The 24,236-nt window shown below is 42.4% G+C and overlaps 2 protein-coding genes across 5 annotated transcripts in view; one reads left to right on the top strand and one right to left on the bottom strand.

Annotated features, from left to right (window-relative positions):
* The window catches only part of LOC140494213 (sodium channel regulatory subunit beta-4-like), a 33,314-nt gene extending 12,839 nt beyond the window's left edge, over positions 1-20,475 (top strand). The window contains exons 2-5 of the mRNA XM_072593381.1: positions 1,682-1,860; positions 5,401-5,620; positions 7,128-7,257; positions 9,082-20,475. Coding sequence (XP_072449482.1) covers positions 1,682-1,860; positions 5,401-5,620; positions 7,128-7,257; positions 9,082-9,169 — 617 coding nt within the window. The 3' untranslated portion in view covers positions 9,170-20,475. The remainder of the gene's footprint in view (positions 1-1,681; positions 1,861-5,400; positions 5,621-7,127; positions 7,258-9,081) is intronic.
* A 1,332-nt stretch (positions 20,476-21,807) lies between these two features.
* The window catches only part of LOC140494214 (transmembrane protease serine 4-like), a 58,141-nt gene continuing 55,712 nt past the window's right edge, over positions 21,808-24,236 (bottom strand). For all 4 annotated transcript variants that reach the window (XM_072593386.1, XM_072593384.1, XM_072593385.1 and 1 more), the window contains one exon: positions 21,808-23,667. In XM_072593386.1, coding sequence (XP_072449487.1) covers positions 23,656-23,667 — 12 coding nt within the window. In that variant the 3' untranslated portion in view covers positions 21,808-23,655. The remainder of the gene's footprint in view (positions 23,668-24,236) is intronic.

The following is a 24,236-nucleotide window of genomic DNA, read 5'->3' on the forward strand; positions in this document are numbered from 1 at the left end:
GAACTCAATTAGCTTGGTCAGTACTGGTGATACCATTTCACTGTCTGGGAAGGACATCGAAGCCCCCACACAGAATACATTGTGTATTCTTGTTACCCTTAGCGTGTCCTCAGCATGGTGGCTCAACATGGAAGAAAAACGATTCATCAACTGAGGGAGGTCATACTCAGCAAAAGGTTTTCATGTTACAATGAGACTTCATGAAGTTTGATGACTCCAAGATCAACCCCTATCCAAAAACAATATGCCATTGTGCCACCATTTCAGGTGGTCTGTCCTGTCAGTGAGACAGGCCATACCTAGGGCTGGTGATAGTGAATTCTAGGTCATTGTAAAGCATGATCCCATGAGAATGGCTATGTCATTCCCACAACATTATTACTTTTCTGCACTTGTTGAGGTTACCATGAAGGATTCACCTCTTGCCTGAATCGGGGTGACCATTGGGTTCAACTAGCCACCTGTTATCTCTCTTTTTAATGACAGTGCAACCCAATGGTCCTTTGGGATTTGGTGATTTTAACTTTGAAGGAAAGAGCAAAATAATTTGCCCAGTGCTTGGCTGGTATTTATTTCTCAACCATATCACAAAATAAAACAGAGTTATCTGGTCATCGTCACTTAGGTGTGTGGGATCTTTCCGTGCACAAATGGCTGCCATATTTCCTATCATATAACAGTTACAACTTAGAAAAGTATTTTTTTGTTAGTAAGATGTTTTAGATTGCTCTGTGACCATGGGTACAAATGCAAACTCCTTTCTTTCACAATGTAAGAAATGTCTTGAATCTAGCAATAGACACAATCCTCTCAGTGAAAATGGTTCAATTGGCAGGGAAGCAATAAATTAGCATGAGAAATGTGGGAAGTTTGGCTTTGTCAGCAATTTCCACTGCATGAAGGTAGTGAATTTATTATTGGAGCTGACAGGAATCTATAAAAATGAATAAAAGAGAGACTGATCTATAAACCATCCATAGGCAAAAGAGGGGAGGGGGAGGCAGTTGTCAGATGATCAGCGACTGACAACTGGCATTTCTACTTCTAAGAAGGAAGATAAAAACAGGAAGAGGCCATTCAGCCCCTAGAAGCTGTTCCTACATTCACTTAGATCATTCCTGATCAACAACTTAATCCACTTACTTGCCTTGACGATGCAGCTGTTGACTGACAAACACCTTTCAATCTCAGTTTTGAAATTCTCCCACAGATTCAGCAGTTTTTTGAGGGAGAGATGTGCAGATTTCCTCAACTTGTTTGTATCTGATCTCTTAATCTAATTCCTTCAGGAACTTTTTCTATGTACTGCCTAATAAATACACTGCAGGCCAAATAAAGTCATTGTGGATTGCCATTCTTCAAAGTGTTGAAGGAATCCCTTGATTCTACAGTTTGGGTACGTCTGGAAGACAGTGATTTACCTTGGATGGATGATTCCATTCTCCTCAATTTCCAAAATTTCCATGAGTCTTCTTAACAGTCATTGAGCATGCCCGTGAGGAATGATAAGTTTGGGAGAATCACCTGTGTACCTGGCTTCTGTGGAACCCCAGTGAGCATGTTGGCCCTTTTGGAGAGTATAAAGAGACAGTGAGGGAAAATAAAGAGATTGAAATGGGAGAGAATTCTGAACTCGTAACGAAAGATTTTTTTTCTCTAACTTCACTGTCTTTCTCGGCAGGTTGTGTTATATTTCAAGCTAATGAAGCCATTGAAGTTCACATTGGAAAATTGTCAACGATTGTGGTACTGAATGGCACTGATGTCGAGTTGCCCTGTTCGTTCGCTAGTTGCATGGACTTCAAAGACTCCACCTTCTGGTGGACATTTCAGAAAAACCAAACGAGTGAAGAATCAAAAGTGAGCCATGCAAATTCATGTTCCCTTTTCACTCCCCAGCGACTCCCATTCTCCACCAAGATATTTGCCTCCACTCTCACACTCCTCGTGGGTATTTCTTGGAGAAAATTTTCTTAGCAGCATTCTCAGTTTAATGCTGAGGGGTCCCCACTGCATGACCCAATGTATAGGTTACATGCCTCACCATTGCAGTATCTTTTTTTGGAATCCTACTCCTACCCTGCTTCCCTCCCCTCCACATCCTCACTGCATTCAAATCAAGACCACTCCTCAAATGTGTTCTATGGAGCCCTTTATTATCTCTCACACCCTCCCTTTCTTAAATCCATTGCTTAGTTCTACTAAGTCTTATTTTTTAAAAAATGTTTAGGATATGGGCATTGTTGGCTGAGCCAGCATTTATTGACCATCCTCAGTTGTCTAGAGGGCAGTTAAGAGTCAACTATATAGCTATGGGCATGGAGTCACATGTAGGTCAGGTTGGCAAATTTGCTTCCCTCAAGGATAAGGGTTACATGAAACTTTAAAGAGTTCAGAAAGGATTTGCAAAGATGTTGCCAGATTGGAGGATTTGAGCAATTGGGAGAGGCCGAATAGACTGGCCCAATGCCCCAGTTTTCCCTGGGGCATTGGGATCAAGAGTGTGGTGCTGGAAAGACACAGCAGGTCAGGCAGCATCTGAGGAGCAGGAGAATCGACATTTCGGTCATAAGCCCTTCATCAGGAAGGTCTTCACCATTCCTGATGAAGGGCACATGCCCGAAATGTTGATTCTCCTGCTCCTTGGATGCTGCCTGACCTCCTGTATCTTTCAATAGCCACACTCTCGACTCTGATCTCTAGCATCTGCAGTCCTCACTTTCTCCTTGGAGTGTCAGAGGCTGAGGGTTGACCTTATAGAAGTTTATAAAATCATGAGGGACATGGATGAGATAAATAGACAAGGTCTTTTCCCTAGGCTGGGGGAGTCCAGAACTAGAGGGCAGAGGTTTAAGGTGAGAGGGGAAACATTTTCACACAGAGGGTGGTGCGTGTATGGAATGAGCTGCCAGAGGAAGTGGTGGAGGCTGGTACAATTACAGCATTTAAAAGGCAATTCGTTGGGTATATGAATAGGAAGGGTTTAGAGGGATATGGGCCAAGTGCTGGCAAATGGGACTAGTTTAGGTTAGGATATCTGGTCAGCATGGATGAGCTGGGCTGAAGGGTTTGTTTCTGTGTTGTAAATCTCTATGACTCTATGACTATATGACTCTATCACCATTAGACCAACTCTTTATTCCAGATTTCATTGAATTCAAATCTCTTCATCTGCTGTGGTGAAATTCAAGCCACCTCTGATAACATTGGTCTGGCTTTGGCCTGTGCCTCTACATCCCTTATACCTGTGCACTGACTGATTGTATTTTGTGTGTCAATACAGCAAGTGTTAAGACTCTGACTAGGATTAATTGAATAATAAAGTGAGAAAGTTATTATAAAGGATGGAACAGGGAGTACTGGGTCTGGGATGAGCTATGTGACTGAGTAAGTTACAGCCATTTGATGGGAGGTTGGGGTTGGAATGGAGGGAGTGGAGGGTTGCATGTTGCAAGAGTGAGAGGTTGGAGTGAATGAGAGGGGTGAACAGGTTGAGGCAATCAATGTCACGATGGCAGTTGGAGATGACCAGTCGAGAGTGGGTAACAGACCCAGCTGTGTTTTTTTCAGCACCACACTTTTGACTCCAATCTCCAGCATCAAAAGTCCTCACTTTCTCCTATGTGATTGAGAAGTCAATAAACTTTATCCACAAGAAGAACGAATCTTAAATTCTCTTTATGCATCAGGCTTAGATCTGAATTGAGATAAACATGTGCGGTGGAAACAAACATTAACATTAAAGAAATAAATCTAGTCAAAGATAGAAGGAAGCCATTTAGCTCCCTGAGATTGTTGCACCATTCAGTAGGGTTAGGGCTCATCTGTGACATAACTCCACATATTTGCCTTTCCCCTAAAGTCAGCTAAAGATTTATCAATCTCCTCAATCTTCATCAAGCATCAGTTATCATTTGTGGAAAATAAAGTTCTGAAATTTATGGTGTGAGAAGGTATGTCCTAACGTCACTCTTGAAAGGATTGGTTTTAATTTAGGAGCAGCTTTATTTAATGTAACCTCATTGCGATAAAAATGTTTTAAAAACTCAAAGAATGTTGAACATTCTATCTATAGCTTTCAATCTGGTTAACTCACCTTATTTTTATTTGAAAATTTGAAAATCAATTTGTTTTTTTTATTCAAAACCACTGCTTCTGACAATGTGTTAAAAATTCAATAATGATCTCACCTTCCCTTTTACTTCTTCCTTGCTCCTTGTGTGCCTTTTGATGGATGTTGGATGGGGACAGCCTCGTGAGTGTCACTGGGTGAGGTGGCCCCTTCCCTGAGGAATTGCCAGCGGGGAAGGAAAGACTAAGTCCAGGATGTTCCCTTGTGGGAAATGCTCTCCCGTGAGGGAGGTGTTGGGGCAGCAATGTCAAATGGAGGCCCATGAGCTGTCCTTACCTGCATCAGAACCAATTCTTTGGGGGGAGGGGGTGGCACGTCTGACTGACTACCTCTGTGGCTGTCCTCCTGCTTACAGGTTTTCAATGCCGCCAATGCAATCAGAGAGGCACTAGCTCTAAAGCCTCAACTGCACCTCAGAGAGTGGTGCATTGTGGAGGCAGATTAATGACTGCAAGGGTACCTCAATATTCCATGGAGAGGCATGAATGTAAAAAATGATAAAGCCTTAAGTTACTAAACATAAAAGAGCAATACCCCCGACCTTATCCTGTGAATTGTGTGGGCTGTGAGTGTGGTTTTTTACTGTACCCTCAGGTGCAATCCAAAGCCTTTAACAGAAAAGCAGAGAATTATTGTATGTAATAGAATCCCTACAGCATGGAAGCATGCCATTTGGACCTTCAGGTTTACACTGAACCTCCATTTGGACACAGCCTACCCTGCATTTCTCATGGCTAACTAGACACTATTAGTATGTCCAACCCACTTAAACTGCACACTCTTGGAAGGAAATCAGAGCACCTGGAGAAAACACATGCAGAATGTGCTAACTCCACACAGTCACCCAAAGCTGGAACTGAACCTGGGTCCCTGGCACTATGAGGTAGCAATGTTAACCACTGAGCCACCATGCCACCCCATCATTGTTGTGATGTGAGATATTACACCAAAGTACAACAGGGAAGTTATTTCTGATGTCCTGGGGCCAAATCTCAACAAACATCACCTAAGCACATTATCTCATTGTTATCAGCTTTCTGATTGTTGAACCTTGCTGTGAAAACATTGGTTGCTGTAGTTCTGACATAACAGCAGTGACTACAAGTTCAGAAGCAAATTTAATTGGCTTCAAAGTGCTTTGGGAAATCCTGAGTTTGCAAACAATGTTATTCATTTGGGTTGGGTGTGGTGACAGGTGGATGGTGGGGAATAAAACGTTCTTTGGACAAAAACGTTTTCTAATTATGATTTATTTTTTACTTGCACAGATTATTCATATTAAACTAAAAGATAAGACACCCCACATCTTTCCATCTGAGAAGTATGACAGAGTTACATTTATTGGGAATATTAAAGAGAAGAATATTTCCCTTTTGCTTGCAGACGTGGATTTTGATGATAATGGATTCTATACTTGTTGCTTCAAAAACCCACAGGAAAAGAATCAAGAGGCGAATGCGACTCTTCAACTAAGGGTTGTCAGTGAATGTGAGTGCTCTGTTTTTTCTTGTGATACTTTGCAATGCAAAATTTATAATTTAAAATTTCTGGCTAATTGGAGCTACTGGAACGGAGGCTTGGCAATAACCACAGTTGCTCATTTGTTCTCACATCGAGGGTAGTGGTAAAGTTATCACAGTCTCACTCATTAGAGAGAGAGAGAGAGAGAGAGAGAGAGAGAGAGATCTGGTGGTGGCTAACCTGAGGGTCACAACACCTCAGGCCAGGGGTAAGCTTAAGAAGGCATGGTAGCCTCAGCCAATGAGGGCATTGAACGTATACTGTTGGTATCAGTCTGCATCATAATCCATGCACCAGCCAACTAAGCTAGAGAAATCCCTTTATAAGTTTGAGGGTCACTGTTAGCTCTAAGACACTTTCCAGGGAAACTTCTTTTCCCAGGGAGTGGAGCTCACCACCAGTTGATGTGATATACTTATTGCAAACCCAGATGAGTAAGTGAGGGAGTAAGGAGTAGAAGGTGACGATGATCAGGGAGCAGTGTGGGAGGTGGCTTCTGTGGATTGAACAGTTGCTTTTGGGCTTTAAATCTTTGTGCATTTCCTCTCATTCCATTCCTCCTCCTGAGACACACCAAAGAGTCTCGGGTGCTGACAAGAAAACTTGCAATGCAAATGGAGAATCAGGACCATAGTTCTGCAGCTTTATGCTCACCCCACACTCAGTTATGATGGGGGAAGGTAATGGCAACCAATATCTTGGCTCCTCCCAACTCTTTTCACTGAACTTCCTGAAGCTTGGCAAACTGTTGTTAAAAATGAATTGTAGTGATTGTAACATGGAAAGCCAGGTGGAGCGCATGGAAGATGAGTTTCTTGACTAGGGCTGTTAACCTGGTCCAGTCAGAGACCCCTGGCTGACAGATATAAACAGGAGTGTCAGAGAGCTCTGAGAGCTGTCTCTGGGCAAGCGGGACCAGTGTCAAGGACTTTCCATATGTAATAAAATGTGACTTGGTGATGGGCTACTCGCCTTTGTGGACTTATTTCAAGAACCATTATGGGAATCCAGACACTAAGCCACATTAAAATATATGAACAACCAGCCTGCCTCCAGCAAATGTTCTAACTCTGCGGAGACAGAACTGAGGTAAAAACAATGACTGCAGATGCTGGAAACCAGATTCTGGATTAGAGTGGTGCTGGAAGAGCACAGCAGTTCAGGCAGCATCCAAGGAGCAGCGAAATCGGCGTTTCAGGCAAAAGTTTCTGTTTCAGATTTTTGTTTTTTAACTTGGGTAAAATCAGATGTTGAGGAATAGTATTCCCCCGATCTGTTGATAACCCTCCTCTGTGTATATCCCACTGTTCACCTGTTTTTCTAGATCCCTGTGTGTATTTTTATATTTCTGATAGTGCATCATTGTTCCCTAATGTATATTCTCTGTATCCCACTGTACATCAGCTATTTGATGATGAATCTACCTGTTGATTTTCATTGTAGTAATTTGTAAAACTTTCTCTTTGTATTGCAGTGGTAAAAGTGGACAACACAGTGACAGTGATCATCCTGTCTGTGATCGGAGGGTTAATAGGATTCATCATTCTAATATTTATTATTAAAAAGATTGTAATGTTTATAATTAAGCGAGTTGGAAAGAAGAAGTAAGTAAGATGAAAAAATGCAGAACATTATAATATTTATAAAAAATGCATCTTAAAGCAAAAATTTGCAGCTAGCAGTTACTAGAATGAGAAGATGAACTAGCTGATTAACTGTAACGTGCTCCGATATACCTCGCACCACTCACTAGTTTGTGCCTATGATTTGATCATGTAGCTCTGCTTTATGTTGATTAAAAATAACGTTCAACTGTTGTTCAGTCAGTAGAAATTAGCAATAACACAGGTGTGATGTGCCGAAAAGCTTCCATCCATCCAGTTCTATGTAGAGAGAGAATTTAACTCTGATTACTTAAGAGATATCAAGGACTGAACAATCTGCAATGTTTACTGTTGGATACTTCACTGATTCTATGCAAGTAAGAATAATAAGTTTCTTCATATGATCACTACTAAGATTACTCATGTCTGAGGTTTAGGCTTTTTAATGGAAAAGTCTATCTAATGTGACACAATTTATTTCAATGTTGAATTATAGTCCATACTTGGCAAGGATTTGACCTTCAAACAGAATAATGAGGATTGATTGTAATGCTTCCTGTTAATATTGAGAGCCATATTATTTTAGAATCCAGGCATAAAAGCCTTACCTTATCAGGTAGCATCTCAATTGTTGTGTTTAAGCTGTTTCTTCCAGTACATCATTCGGGATTTGAGACTTGTGAACAACCTCCTTGCTCTGATCACTCGTTGACATGTTCCTTGTGCATTTCTAGTACATTGAGGCTATTGGGTCAGTCTCAGATTTCCTGCTCCTGTGATAGGGTTAGAGTTAGTTCTGGTGCAATCTTTTTCACCCTCTACTGTGCTCGCCCACCACCTCTCACCCACATCACCACAACCACCCCAGCTCCCCCCCAAAACCCTCCCTTTGAATGTCGAATCTTGGGTAATAATGGAGTAAATAATTTACTTGCTTAATGATTGGACATAATTTTGTGTCTGACACAAGCAGCCATGTCCCATTAGATGATGGAATCTTCCTGTGCCAAAGTCACGCCAGTTTGAATTCTGACCTCCTTCCTCATCCAACACCTCAGTTGTGATTCCATCCCTCTTGTTAATTTATCCCATTTTTATTCTTTTTTTCTGCTTGAACCTTTCTCTCTCTCCCCCATGCCTGACTGGACACCATGCACACCTGAGAGGGCGTATGTTCAAGACTCGCCCTAGGGACCTAAGCACAACACCTGTACTGAGGGAGTGCTGCATTGTCACAGGAGCTGTCTTCTGGATGCGGTGTTAACCCAAGGTCCTATCTACCTCACGGGTAGGTCCCAAAAGATCCTCTGACACTATTTTGCAGAGGAGCAGGGTCATTCTGTGGAGATTCCTGATCAACATTTCTCCCTCAATCAGTAGTACATGACAAAAAAAACATGTCGTCATTGTAACAAGGGAGAGTTTTCTGTGCACAGAAGGCTTTGCCATCTTTCCTGTATCACAACAGTGACTTAACTTTCGAAGTGTTTCAGTGAATGTAAAGCACTTTGGGACATCTTGCAAGACATTATTAAAATGCAATGCCTTTTGTCTGGAATGTGGCTCAGAATTTCCTGGGAGCTGTTTCATCTGTGTGGCTGTACCTTTCCTGTAAGAGTGGGGAAAACATCCCTTCCCACCAGCACTTGGGTGAAGCAATGTCCAGGCTAAAGCACAGTTACGGCAGCTCTGAGGAAATTCAGGACCGAAATGTTTTAACTGGTTGAATTTGCATTGCCTGTGCCCCCGTGTAAACGAAGTGTTAGCTGTATATCACCAGTGGGTAGGTGCTTCTACTCATGGTGCTTGCTGTGGTCTTTCTAGGAAGGAGTGCCTGGTAAACTCCTGTGCCAACACTGAGCGTGGACATTACGGTTCCAAAACCGACCTCAAAACCCCACCAAAGGCTTGAAGATTGCACCGATTTTAGCATCAGTGCTTAAAGACATGTGACGTGCCTATAAAAACACTAGCGGGTACACACAGTTTGTAAGGTAACCTGATTATAGAATGGGGAGGGGAGTGGGTGAATTGTGCACTGATTGCGCGGGAGAGTTGGGTCATCCATTTGAGACATCACAGTCATGGATTTGACTTCATTCCTGACCGCTCCGCTCACATGTACTGCCTACCTCTCCCTTCCCTGATCCTCAGCACTGTCACATCCAGCTCGGAGATGCTATCGCATGCAACTTCATCTACCTTGCTGCATGCAATTCAATTCATACAGGGATGTACACCAGCTGTGTAGCACCAGACTTGTGCCGCATGATGCCTTTTATGCCAGGGTTTTACTGTACTTTTCAACTCCTTCCTTTTGACTTGATTGTGCCCCTTGAGATAAATTGGCTCTCCTGCAGTCAATGACGAGTTAAACCATGCCAGGACATCTCTCCTGACTAACCCACAATCGTGCGGGGAAGGCCAGGAGGTTGCTGAGAATCTAAATTCACTCTGCTGGAACCCAAATTTTTTTTCGTCATTGGAAAGATCTTGAGAAATGTCATCTGTTGCAGAGACATATTTCGCTAAACCAGGAATACAATGATTAGGCAAGTTGGTTTAAGTTTAGTTGATGGCAGCTTGCAGTGAAAAATCCTAAAGAAGTGTCATTCCGGAATCAAAATGTTAACTGTTTTTCTCTCTCTCCTGATGAAGGGCTTTTGCCCGAAATGTCGATTTTCCTGCTCCTCGGATGCTGCCTGACCTGCTGTGCTTTTCCAGCACCACTCTAATCTAGACCCTGTTTCTCTCTCATGCCAGACCTGCTGAGTCTGTCTTTTACTTCAGATTTCCAGCCCATTATAACAGCTGTAAATTTGTGCTCAGCTAACTAGGTTAAACTAACTAGCAAGTGTTGGTGGCAGCTGCCCCAAAACAGCACAGGAATAATTCCTATTGGGAAGCAGTGCTATCATGGACATCTCTGAGAGATTTCCAGTTCAACAGCATTTATTTGGATTCGCTTTGGGAAGGTCCACTTGTAGCTTGAAGCATGGCTGTCTGTGAATGTGGACTGGGGCATTAGTCAGAGATGCCATTGTTTCTCACGCCCCAGAAACCTAATTTTCTTGTCACCACATATAACTGGGAGAAGAGTGTAGCAAAAGAGGGTAGAAACTGAGAAAATTTATGGTGCAGAAGGCCATTCACCCCATCATGTCCATACTGGACAGAAAAAAGCTACTACCTCTTATCCCACCTTCCAGCTCTTAGTCTGTCACTGTGTTAGTTACAACATTCAAGATATAGTCCAAATCTTTAAATGCAATCAGGATATGCTGTCAATCAATCAGTCCTTCGGATAGTGAGTTCCAGACCTTTACAGCTGTCTGGGTGTAAAACCTGCTTCTCAATGTGTCTGTAATCTAGATAAACCTTTTAACTGCACCTTTCATCCATCATAAAGTCAGAAGTGGGCTGTTCACCAATGATTGCACAACACTCCTGCACCATTTGCTACTCCTCAAATACTGAAGCAGTCCTTGTTCATATGCAACAATATCTGGACAATATCCAGGCTTGAGCTGACAAGTGGCAAGTAACACTCGCACCATAGAAATGCCAGGCAATTACCATCTCCTATAATAGACAATCTAAGCACTGCCCCTTGACATTAAATGGCGTTACCATCACTGAATCACAATGAACCACTTCCTACTGACCAAACACACCACATAAACAAAATGGCTACAAGAGCAGTTCAGAGCTAAGTATACTGCAGTGATTAACTCACCTCCCGACTCCCCAAAGCATGTCCACCATCTACAAAATACATATCAGGAGTGTGATGGATTACTTCCTACTTGCCTGGATGACTGCAGCTCCAACAAAGCTAAAGAAGCTTGACACCATCCAGGACAAAGCAGCCCACTTTATTGGCCATGAATCCATAAGCATCCACTCCCTCCACCACCCACGCTGAGTAGCAGTGGTGTGTGCCATCTACAAGATGTACTACAGAAATTCACCAAAGATCCTCAGACAGCACCTCCCAAACCCGTGACCACTTCCATCTAGAAGGACAAGGACAGCAGGCACATAGGAACACCACCTCCTTCAAGTTCACTTCCAAACCACTCACCATCCTGACTTGGAAATATATCATCGTTCCTTCAATGTCACTGGGTCAGAATCCTGGAATTCCCTCTCTAGGTCAACCTACAGCACTTGGATTACAGCAGTTCCAAGAAGGAGACTCACCCCCACCGTCTCAAGGGCAACTAGGATCAGGCAATAAATGTTGGGCCATCCAGGGCCACCCACATTCCATGAAGGGATTAAAAAAAAGTTTATATCAATATATCAAATATATCACTTATCAAATCTCTGTAGTACCTTGATGCATGTGTTGAAAACTCTCAGTACATTGGCATAGCTGTCACTGACACTTGTAGCATAAAGCTACATTATCAGAGTGACCATAAGAAGAGGCCATTCAGCCCTCTGTTCTTGCTCTGCCACAGAATTAGATTGTGGTTAATTTGTACCTGTACCTCAATCTGAACATCATTACTTGACCTCCTTTGATTCCCTTCCATCACAGAAATCTATCATCCTCAACCTTAGCAGCTTTAATTGACTCTCAGTATTTTGGGAAGAATGTTCCAGATCTCCACTAGCCTTACATGAAGAAATGTTTCATGATTTCACTCCTGAAGTGCATGCCTCTGATAATCCAATTCTGTCCCTTTGTCCTTGATGCCTCATTGGAGAAAATATTTTCCTCTCTCCACTCTCTCAAATCCTTTAAAGACCTTGATGACCTTTAAAGACCTCCATATTCTGAACACAAGAGATTACAAGCCAAGTTTGTGTAGCACGTCCTATGTATTTCAGTCCTTCCAGCTGTGCATGCCTCTGCATTCCTCCATAACCTGTATAAGCTTCCTGTGATGTAATGATTGGGACTAAACATAGTTACTCCAGATAATGTGAGACCAAGGCTCTGTTCGATTGAAATGTAACCTCACTTTGTATATGCTTTGAGCTAAAGGCCAACATTCCCTTAGCCTTCATGATCATAACAAAAACCTGTTCACATTAGACCTTGGACTTATTCCAGTTCATCCCATGTAATAGGTACCATTCGTCCTATCCTTCCAAAAAAGTATTGGTTAGCATTGATTCTCTTCTCAATGTAGATAAATTGGAAATATAAAAAAGCTTGCCCATTTATTGGAATGGGACAGCTACTCCCTTATTGCTGTTGACATTTTTTCCTCCTCTTTTGTTTCTGTATCTGTTTTTTTTCTGAATTTCTTGGTGACTTTCCACAATTTTCTTGTCCCATTTATGCTTCAGTTGTGGGGCAATTGTTAACCAGTTCATGGTTGTCTTATCAAAACAATTGCCAAGGGCGAATGAACTTGAGAAAACATAGATGGGATATAGACATAGCTTGATACAGGGACAGGAGAACGGTATCATCACTGGGTTCCTCACTGTCTTAGTGAGGTTTCTTGAAAATGTTGGGAAACTGGAGCTGATGGGAGTTGTATGGGAATGCTTGGTCTGATGACCCCCTTGTCTCATTTTGATTAAACACCTTTAACATGGTGCATTCTAGCAGAAGTAGCAATATTAACCATTTCAGTGCTGGGATCCACGATAGGACAATGAATTCATGGATGGAGAGGAACTTTCCACCTCCCTCCCTGTCCGACCACTCATCCCCTGGTCATTTTGAGATCTTTGCTGTTAACCTTTGCCATCCCGGTCTATTGATATAACAGAAACACGGTAAACAGGAGTACGATCAGGAAAGAGTCCCAGTTGTGGGTGATGGATTGCTGGAGAAAGTGTGATTGCCTAAAAACTGCTGACTGTTATTTCAGCTGTCCTTTAACTCAATAACAGATCTGACACTGAGTGATATTAATGCTCTCCTAAGTGTACTGCTATCAGACCAGGGATAAGATACTTAATGGAATTTCAATCAAAGCTAAATTATATCAAACAAACACAAATAATGTTGGAGAAACTCAACATTTCTGGCAGGATGTGTGGAGAGAGAAAAACAGAATTAATGCTTCAAGTCAGCTATGACTCTCCTTCAGGGTTCTGAAAAGGTGTCAAACTGGCTTTGAAATATTACCTCTGTTCCTCTCTATCCACAGACCTGCTGAGTCTTTCCAACATTTTCTTGCTCATTTGAGATTTCCAGCGTCTGCAAAATTTCGCTTTTATCAAAAATATTGTCAAATCAGGTTGCAGGAGAGAAAAAAAAAATCTTGTCCCAAAACTGAGGTTGTGGGGGAATATTTTCATAGCTTGGAGGGAAACATTGGACAAAGGACAACGGGGTGATGAGGCAATTTGAAAACCAGTGTCAGAGGTCAAGAAGGAATGAGAATGGTTTCTGGGAGGCTGGTGGACACAAAACCCTTGGAACCAATAAGAAGAGCATTGGTTGCTGTGATGCAATCTCTCTAGGTTGTTGGGCGATAGGGTTAGGGTTATAATTGTCTTCATCTAACTCCATCTTGAGGTGCTGGTGTCTGATTGGAGGGAACAATCATTTTCTGATTGGCTTGCGTTAATTTTGCCATCCACAAACTTTCCCAAAGTGTTCTGAGAAAGTTATAATGATGGTCAAAAGCTACCACCCTTTAAAAGCAACTGAAAGAAAATGTGGATGAGTCAGGTTGCACAACACCTTAGCCAGTGGCTGTTACCGGGAGTTGGTGTTTTTACTTCATTCTAAGGCTGTGGGCATCACTAGCCAGGCCAACATTTATTGCCCATCCCGCAAGGCCCTGGAGAAGGTGGTGTTCTTGAACTACTGAACTCTTTGCATATAGGGACACCCACAGTACTGTTTGTGAGGGAGCTCCAGGAGTGTGACGCAGTATGGTGAAGGAATGTCGACAGTCTGAAGGCTATGCCGAGAGAAGATAATGTACGAGACTGTGAGCTGACCACACATCAGATATGTCGTATCGCACACCCACATTGGTGGTACACCTAACTGAGCTGAGCTGATGTCAGCATAGAAGTGATGGACATTAATAAAAACCAAGTGTTATGGCACACACCTTGAGTTTGTACTCTAGATTTCGCTGTAGACTCTTATAAATCCGTTACAAATCTAGCCCCCCCCCCAAACCCTAGCACCCATGCTTACATCCCTCTCAACCCCCCCTCCCCACCATACAAGATCTCTCTGCCCTGCAGTTATATCAGTGGAATAAATGGGATTAAATAGTGTTTGTTTTTGATTGGAGCAGACTTGACGTGCTGAAGGGTCATTTTCTGTGCTATTGATCTCTATGATTCTAAACCTCTATGATCAGTTACAATAGGTCATCCTTTCTCAGCTAGGAACCTCCCAGCTGAGGTTTCCCAGCTGATAGCCATCCGGAAAACGGAGAGTTCAGATGTTGGGTTATCTTCAGAAAAGCACCTTCAGTGAAACCTTAATGGTTCATTGCAGTAAAGACAGCAGCTGGAGGAGTCTTGGGGATAATGTTCCCTCCTTTAGATCCGTGTGGAATTTACATAGGGAATACCTAGGGAGTGGTGAGAATGTGAACTCACTCCCACAGGGTGACATTGAAGTGAAAAGTAAAATATGTTTGAGGGGAAGCTGGACAAGTGCACAAGGAGGAGTAGAAAGTAGTAGTAGAGAGGAACGGTTATGATGGGGTTGGATGAAGAAAGCTGGGAGAAGATTCACGTGGGGCACAGTCATCAGCAGAGATCAACTGGCCTCTTTCTGTGTTCTAAATACAGCATAAAGGAGATGAGACACTCAAAGATATATGGCAAATTATTCCTCTGCATTACTCTTTTTCCTTTTTATGCCTTGGTCCAAGTTGATGAGACAAATCACCCTAGTTGTCATGTGATTTGTAAACATACAAGAAGTAGTATAAACGTACGCCACTTCTCCATAAGTTTATATCAAAGTCAGAAACTGGATGCATGAAAGACCTTGCACTCTTTGAGAAGCAAGACTATCTTTCTTTCCAATCGGAACTTCCCACCTTTGGGCACAAGGCACTGGTGCTGTACAGAGTGTCAATATTGAGGTGTGAAGAACATAATATGAATGAATTGTCAGTTTCCAAGATACAATGTGCACTGTATGAGATCAGAACCACTGCTTTACCATTGCAATCATTCAGAAATTCACAAATATATTCTGAACAATATAAAACTCTGGGAGTACTTGCATAGCACCTGATTACTCTGCATGCCCAATGATATTAAATAACAGAAGATGCTACTCAGGATGCTACCTTTATACAATTTTAGCTCTTGGCTTTTGTTTTTGGCTATGACTTTCAAAGACGTAATTAAGGGGCAAATTATCTGAAGCTTGGTCAGTCGGGAACTTGAAAGATCACTTTAAGATTCTGGTTGTCATTTTTCTTGTCCAAGTTGCCAAAGATGTGCAACTGATTGGGATCTTTCCAGACAAGACCTTTGAGTGCGGTGATGTCACTGTGCCCAGGAAGTGGTGCAGTCGCACACTTCCTGTAATAGAGTTAGTTAAACCTTCCTTCTAAGCAACAGGAATACAAATTTGAACAAACATGTGAAGGAAGATGATCTGTGTCCTAAAAGGAAGCATTACCAATAGGAATTTATTGCTTTTCAAATAAAGCACCTTGAGAAAGCTTGGGGAGCTGACAGTGTGGCATGTACAAATTTCTGTCACCACTGCTATTGTGTACAAACAAGAACATTGGCAATCATGAAGTGACTTTCAGTTCTTTAATAGTGACAATATTGGGATTAGATTCTATTTACAAAATAGTTCCAGCAATAATTATTTCATGGAAAAGCAGTGAATGCGCTCCACTCCCCATTCACCTCCAAGTGGTCCTCTTTTGAAGACACAGACATGCGTTCATACACTTTATGTATATTCAGGCACTTGGATCCATTGGGAGAGCCAGCTGTTCTTGCATTATGAACGTAGATCTTTGCATTTTCTCACCATCAGGGAGGTCCCAGGCTCATCACTAACTACATGTGGGCATCAGGTGGATACTTTTAAATAAGGGTGACTTAAACCCCTTTGGGATCTATAAACAAAAACTCCTTTCGAGTGGGGGGGAGGGGGTGGGGGTGTTGTCACACCATGGTAGTGTCTCACCCCTGGACAAGGAAGCCCAAGTTGAAGTCCCACATACTTCAGAGGTGCATAATAACATCTCTGAACATGTTGATTAGAAAATAGGTTAATTTTTTAAAAATTAAAACTTCTTTGGGACGTATGATAAAAACCACTTTGGAGGATCTCGTGGTGTGGTGGTAGGGTCCCTTCCTCTTAGCCAGGCAACTTGGATTCAAGTCCCACCTACTTCAGAGGAGCATGATAATATCTCAGAACCGATTGATGAGAGAGTATGAAGATACCTTTATTAGGTCTCTTGTGCAGTTGTTGCGTCCCCACCTCTGGACCAGGTGACCCAGGTTCATGTCCCACCTGCTCCAATGGTGTGTAATAACATCACTGAACAGGTTGATTAGAAATCATCCAAAAATTCCTTTGGGCTGGTCTTTCTAATATTGCAATATGAGCTGCCACTGACACATTATATGTTCACATTATGATAATTTATCAAACATTTTACATGAGTTAATGGCTCCAATTGATTCAGTCACTGATGGGTTTCAGTCAAGCCCTTCCAATCTGCTTGAAGGCAGCCAATGAGGTTTTGGAGAGCTGCTTCCAGGTAGCTCTCTGGAACCTCTGTCATTACACCTTTAGTTTTCAGCTTTGATTGTCGAGTCTTTGCTGTAACCACCTCAGCCTTTAGACCAAATCAGTCAGCATTCCCTCCTTACACTTACTGCCAACTCAAACCTTGGGTTTGCATCCCTCTCCATAGCTGGGTGAACCAGTGGCACTTCCTGCCAGTGATATGTACATTAGGTTGGCATTATTACCCAGGAACAACTTTCCTTTTAGCTATTTGCACCAGGGTCTTCCGTGTGTGGATCCTTCCATGTGTCTGGTAGATGATAAAGGGTCCTCAGTGAAGGACCTGACAAAAACTTGAAAGTGAGCATTGATGTATCCATCAGAAACCAATGGTTACATCACTGTATCTCACTAATTGTAAATTCCACCCCATCCCCTGACAAGGCAGAGTGTTGGCTCCCCCACCAAATCCATTTGCTCATTAGGAATAAATGGGAAGCAGAGTCTCATTATCTTACTACTAGAGTAAAATGATGATGTCATTGCCTGATGTACCAAAAGCACTTTTCAGGCAAATAAGCCACTGCACCATTTACAACTGGTGTCATAGCAACAAGCATCTGCTCGGCAATCCCTTAGAATATCAGTATATAATAGTGAGGCTGGTCATTCTCAGAGTATCTTGGAAAGATATTCCTTTAATAGTGAGTGTCTAATTTCCAAAAGATGTCTCATCCATCAAACCTCACACTGTTTTGCTTGAAGAAAGTCTATAATGATCGTAGTCACTATCAATACCATGTTCAAAACTAGAAAACTTGGATCCAAAGAGAGCAATATTAACTTGCAGGCTGGTGTTAGAGACAACATTTGAGTTTTTATTTTACATATTGGATTTGAGGTAGATTAAAACCTGGATGATGTAAAACCAACATTGCATCCAATCCCATTTTGAGCAGGAGGAAATCAACCTGCTCCCATTGGATGGGATGTAGATTTAGTTCTGAGTGATCCTGTTGATTCCTCACCCAGTGAGTTAGTTTTCTCTCAAAACCCTGATCCTTCCTGTCAGGAGGGAGACTTCTCCCTTCTCTCAGGGTCATTAACTCTTGCCAGGATTCAGATTTCAAACCTACTTTCAAAACTGCCAACTTTGGCCTAAATTTGGATCTGATTTTGATCAGCCTTATAAGTGATGTGAGCAGGAAGCATCTTAAAAACTCATGACTGCCCTCTAGATTAGCTGGTGAGAGGATGGTCAGATCCAGGAAAGCCCAATATCTGACAGAATAAAGGGTTGGTACCACATGGGAGTCAAAACAGTAACCTACCAAGAAATGGGTCATCACAACACCCCAATGTCACAGAAGCATTCTTGACATCTTCAATACTTACATTATGGTGGTGAGGGAGGGGAATTGAATGCCATTGTTTTTAGACTTGGTCCTTCTACTTGTGGGATCCAAGTCTGAACCTGTTCCAAATGTTGGGAGTTGAAATTTAGCTCAATTCGAGAGAAGTTGTGGCACAACATTGCGATGATAAAAGGTGGCCTTGGTCTCTCAATGCCACATAAGGAAATACATTGGTCATACAGCCTCATTGCATGGAACAAATCACTAAAATAAGTTGGCATGAAAAATTGCAAGGACCTACAATGATGCCAGCTACAATTATTTTGGCTGAGCCTGTGGTTGATGAGACTCGAACTTGAGAATGCTGCATCAACTTCATATCAAAGGAGAAAATGACTTTCAAGTCACCATCGATTCTGATCAGTACAAAGCTAACCCATGTGGAGGTGGTGGGTGGTGAACAAACTGATGCCCTAACCCCAGGGAAAATATTTCTCACCCTGCTGATTGCATGGGGTTTAAGATGCTTCTTGATTCTGCAGAATGGATACCCACAATGTAACCGACTTGTTATTAGAATTTGCACTGATGTCACTAGATTGAGTGATACTGTGATGCCAGTTACCTCACTATACTTGTTAAAATGTAATGCATGTCAGATGTCAAATCACAATGCGCTCAAGAAATTGAGCATTATGAAAGAGACAGCAAGAGTTTATGCAATATCCACAGACCCTGTGACCAGTTACCTTCTGGAGGTTTCCTAACCCCAAGAGTGTCCTAGTACACCCCTGTATGCACCAGTCAACCAAAGGTAATGGCTCACTGGTGACCCCAACTGCTCCAGTCAAGTCAACCTGAGGTTCCATGAAGGAGCTGGATTATCCGTACCCACTGGCCAGGGTTGCTAGCACATGGCAGGAGTGTTGCAGAGCTTGTCCTACGCTAGACTGTAACTGACAGATTTCTTCAACTCTAGATTGCCTAGTTTCACAATCTCCAGAGGCCACTACAGAGTTACACATTGCAGAGGGAGCATAAATGAAGGTGATTTTAAAAAAGACTAATGATTTTTAAAAGAAAATACCATTCTAAGTATTTGTAGAATTCCACCTATTAAATAGAGTAGGTGGAGAGTGGAATTATGGTATTTTACTGGATTCTAGTCACTAAACATTGGAGACTTGTACAAAATGGAAGAGTGCTATCTACCAAATGCAGTGTGCACCTTGGCTTTGACTAGATTCCCTACAGGGTGGAAACAGGCCCTTTGGCCCAACCAGTCCACACCAACCCTCCAAAGAGTAACCCACCCAGACCCATTTCCCTAACACTATGGGTAATTTAGCATGGCCAGTTCACCTGACCTGCACATCTTTGGATTGTGTGAGGAAACTGGAGCACAGTGCAAACTTCACACAGACAGTTGCCTGAGGCTGGAATTGAACCTGGGATGCTGGCGCTGTGAGCCAGCAGTGCTAACCACTCAGCCACCATGCCATCCTTTGTGTTTTAAAGCTTCGCCACCCCATTATTTAATGACCTTCCCACACAGGTCGGGAGAAAACACTTGGCTTTCCTGCAGTTGAGTTTTAGGAATGAGGGCCCCCTCTCCCCCGACTCAAACCTTTTGGAACTGTCAATCAAGACATGACCTCCAATAAGAATGGACAACCACCCATACCTTGGATGGGCAAGTTGAAAGATAAAGTGGTGACAAAGGATATACCTCACCATTTATCAAGGGGAGTTAATCATAATTTTACATTATTCATGCCTTTCTTGAGGAAGAAAATTCAAAATAACATTAATCTTTAAAGACATTAAGTGAAGCTCAAAACAACAGAGGGTCACTGTGCCTGAGTGGAAATGGCTGTCTTTACTGGTTGAGGAATGACCCAACTTGATCACACCATCACATGGGATGGTTGTGTTGCCTTCACTCTGGTGACTGTCAGACTGCAGGACGCACACTTTGGACCAGAAGGTAACAGGGCAGAATCTGTGTCTCTCAAACTCTCTGATCATGAAATTTGCATTGCCTTTTTTTTTAATTTAGATGCCAAATATAAACTATGCATGGGTTGCCAATGTGTAAAGGATTGACATACTAGATTCTATTTAATTTTTGTATGCTGGTAATAGATTTATTTTATATGGAAAAGAAGATCCCTCACAAATCAAAATAAAAACATTTCAATCTAACCCTGTTGTATATGCCCCTGTCTCGTTCTTTTCTCAGAGTTAGCGATGACCACAGGCCACCCACATTTCTTCTTGTACCCTTATTAAAAGAATGGCGAAACCAATTCATTATTGCTTTGATCTTGTTGAAGAAAATCCAAGTATTTCTACGTTTCGGTGATTCAGCCAAGTGACTCATTGGGCCTTTTCAGAGGGGAGTCAACAACGTTGCTGTGAGCTTGGAGTCACATGTAACGTAGACCAAACACGGCAGACATCAGTGAATCACCAAACTTCCAAAATGAGTGAAAACCTTGCCTGTTGTGATGCAAAAACCAGTCAGAACACCACCATGTGATTAAACCTCTGGTCACTGTGGTGGAAGGGGAAGAACACTTCTTGTTGAAAATAGTGCCATGAGATTGTTTTACATTCAATTGGGGCAACATGGCAGCTCAGTGGTTAGCACTGTTGTGCCTCAGTGCCAGGGACCCAGGTTCGATTCCAGCCTCAGGTGACCATCTGGGTGGAGTTTGCACATTCTCCCATGTCTGCGTGGGTTATCTGCCATAATCTGACAACATGTAGGTTTGGGGAAATGCAGGATTATGGGGACAGGATCTGGGTGGCTTGCTGTTTGGATGGGGCATTGTGAACTTGATGGGCCGAATGGCCTGCTTCCGCACTGTAGGGATTCTATGAACCGGCAGGGGGGGGGAATAAAGAAAGCCCTCGTCTAATGCTCTTCTTTGAGCAACCGCACCTTTGACATCTTAAACCCACAACCTTCCTGAAGTGATGGTGGTGTATTGGTAATGTCGCCCACCCTCTGCTAGTAACTCAGAGACTAATAGATTGGGCCCATAGGTTCAAGTTTCACTGCAGCACTAAAGCTCTGGTGACAGAGTGTTCGTGTCCCTACCTCTGAGCCGGATTGAAGTCCCACTGCTCCAGAAGTGTGTCATAACATCTCTGAGCAAGTTGTTTAGGAAAGTGTCTGATCTCAAGGAGGTGAGACTGTTACCGCGCAACGACTGATAGGCCTGAAACATTAACTCTGTTGCTCTGTCCACAGATGCTGCCAGACCCACTGAGAGTTTCCCACACTTTGTTTTTATTGGAACATTAACGTATTGCATTACAAAAAATTTCCAACACAGAACTGCAGTCAAAAGCAGCTCACTTTTTCCCCTCCATGTGGAGCTGAAGGAAGGTGCTCATATTTTCCTTGCTAGGGGTAGGGGAAGGGGGGGGTTGGTCTGACTGAACTATCCCTCGCTCCCTCTGTACACAGATGTGGGTTTACTGTGCAAGCTGAACATTTTTTAATACAGCTCAGACAAGTCACACATGTGGATATGAAAAAAATGGTCAATTTTTATTTAAAAACAAATCTGGATATCCAGGTACAAAGATATCAAAAAAAAACAAACAAAATAATTCACATGCAATTTAGCGCAAACATTCACGGTCAAAGCTTCAATCACCCGAGGGCAATGTTAGACCGAGTGAGTGAGCAAAAGCAGCACATCATGACAGCGTTCACCTTAGTGTTCGAAAGAGGTTAGCACCAGGATAAGTGCCATGGAGATGGACAAACGCAAATTATAGATGGGAACTGATCGAGTTGCCTCCCAGATGGAAGACATCACCTCTGGTTAACGGGTTGAATAAGTATGCTTGTTGTACACATTAAATACACTGACTGGGAAGGGGATGCCGAAGATTCAATGAGAAAGGGGCCAACACTCTCATTGGAGAATGGATTTACGTGAACCCTATGGCAACTCCCTCAGCCCCCACATGATTTTCTCTCTGTCATGGATAGCTTTTAGACAGTGACAATCTTCAGGGCATTGATGAGGAGACACAAAGGACTGGAGGGGTTGTGGGGAAATGGATCTTGGCCCAGACCTGGACATACCAGAGGATGCATTCAAAAACAACACTCACTGGAAAGTGAGAGGTAGGGTTGCTGGATGATTTGTTTTAGCCATCCACCTCCAAATATGAACTCATTCCTTTTCACCAAGACTTGACTGTGTAGAATCCATGGCCGGAATCGGAGACCTGCCTATTGAAGACTCGTGTCAGATCCAGTGGTACATTTCACACACTGAGCCATTAAGCGGGGGGGGCGACGACCCCCCTCCCCCACCCTCATGTCCAACCGGTTTCACACCTCCTTAGGTCTGTTTGACAGACAGTAAGATTCACTCTGAAGTCTCCAATCTGGGGTGGCTCTTATTTGATGCCAACAAGGTGGTTAGGTGCCATTTCTCAACACTAGCATTGTCTCCATCAATCACACAAAATAGTCCTTTTTATTCTGGTGATACATTTAAAAGTTAGGATCTGCTCTCAAATTCAAGGGGGTAGGAGTAACAATCTCCCAAAAGGCCCGGGCTCAGGTAGCAAGTAGCTTTCTCCACACCCCCACCAAACCCCTTATCGTCAATGTTTCTGAAGTTTTAAACAAGTATAAAAATGTGTGTTTCATAAACATTAAAAAGTTACAATGCAAGGTAACAAGGCTATATTAAAAACAAGGCACTGGCTTTCACCAAATACATTCTACTCAAACATGCCTTTGCAGAATGTTTGGTAGGTCAACCTGGAATCTGCTGTGCAAACATCTGGCTGCCTTACTGAATACTTCAAATTCAATTTGTGAATCAGAAAGAATTTGTAAAACGTCTGGTTGCCCATGTGATCATTTTCAATCAAAAGATTAAAAGGATTATTTTTTGGCGGTAATGCATTAAGAAATGTGGAGGTTTGACCCACCAGCGGTATTTAGAATAACCAACACCGTGAATTGCTCCCTGGAAGATAACTTAATCCCTTCCACTGTATTTTTATACTTTTCAATATTGAGCAGTGCATTGTGGGATGGTTTACAAATATACATGGGGTTCACATAATTAAAAACAATAAAAAGCTATTACAAATTTCTGTCATTTGCCTGAATCTAGTGTCTGAGTTCCCTTACAAAGGATCACTGAGGCAGTTGGTGTTTGAGAGTTTTTGCATTCTTGCGTTTTGGATTGAAGAAGAAAGGCAAGACAGAGGAGTAATAAAAAGTCAAATCATTGCGTCCCTTAAAAATCTTCAATAAAGTGCATTGAGTAACAGTCTCCGACAAATCCAGGAAACCAGGGCCAGGTACAAGGTGGTCTTCTGTCCCCACACCTCTTGTCCTCATTCCTGCATCTATAAAACAAACACAAAAACAAAAATGCAATGTGTACAGATGTGAATTTCCTTTGCTACTCTTAACACAATCATTTGAGATATTCAGACCAAACAGTGGGGTTCACTTCCATGGAAGCAACATTCAAAAACAGAAGAAAAGTTCTGTTAAACTTGTACCAAACCTTGGTTTCACTTTGTGCACAGCTCTGACTTCCATATTGTAAAGACACACTGGCGAGGGTGCATAAAAAAACTTACAAGGATAACACCAGATCAAGTGAGGTCACAGCTATCAGGGATATTTGAACAGACTGGGTCCCTTAAAAAGAGAAGACCAAAAGGGACACACTAGAAGTCCTTTATATTTGCTTGTATTTACACATGAACAGGTCTGGAAGTAGACCATTGCGTCCCTCTAGCTTACTCAGTCAATAAGGCCATGGCTGATGTCTCTGATTTCAAATTTCACATTCCCATGTGCACCCAATAACCTTAAACATCTATTTAACACCACCTTAAAAATATTAAAATTAGCCAACCATCTGAGACAAGAAGGTGCACCACCCTTCGAAGAAAGCTATCTCCCT

Source organism: Chiloscyllium punctatum, chromosome 23, assembly GCF_047496795.1.
Source record: "Chiloscyllium punctatum isolate Juve2018m chromosome 23, sChiPun1.3, whole genome shotgun sequence".
NCBI lineage: Eukaryota > Metazoa > Chordata > Chondrichthyes > Orectolobiformes > Hemiscylliidae > Chiloscyllium > Chiloscyllium punctatum.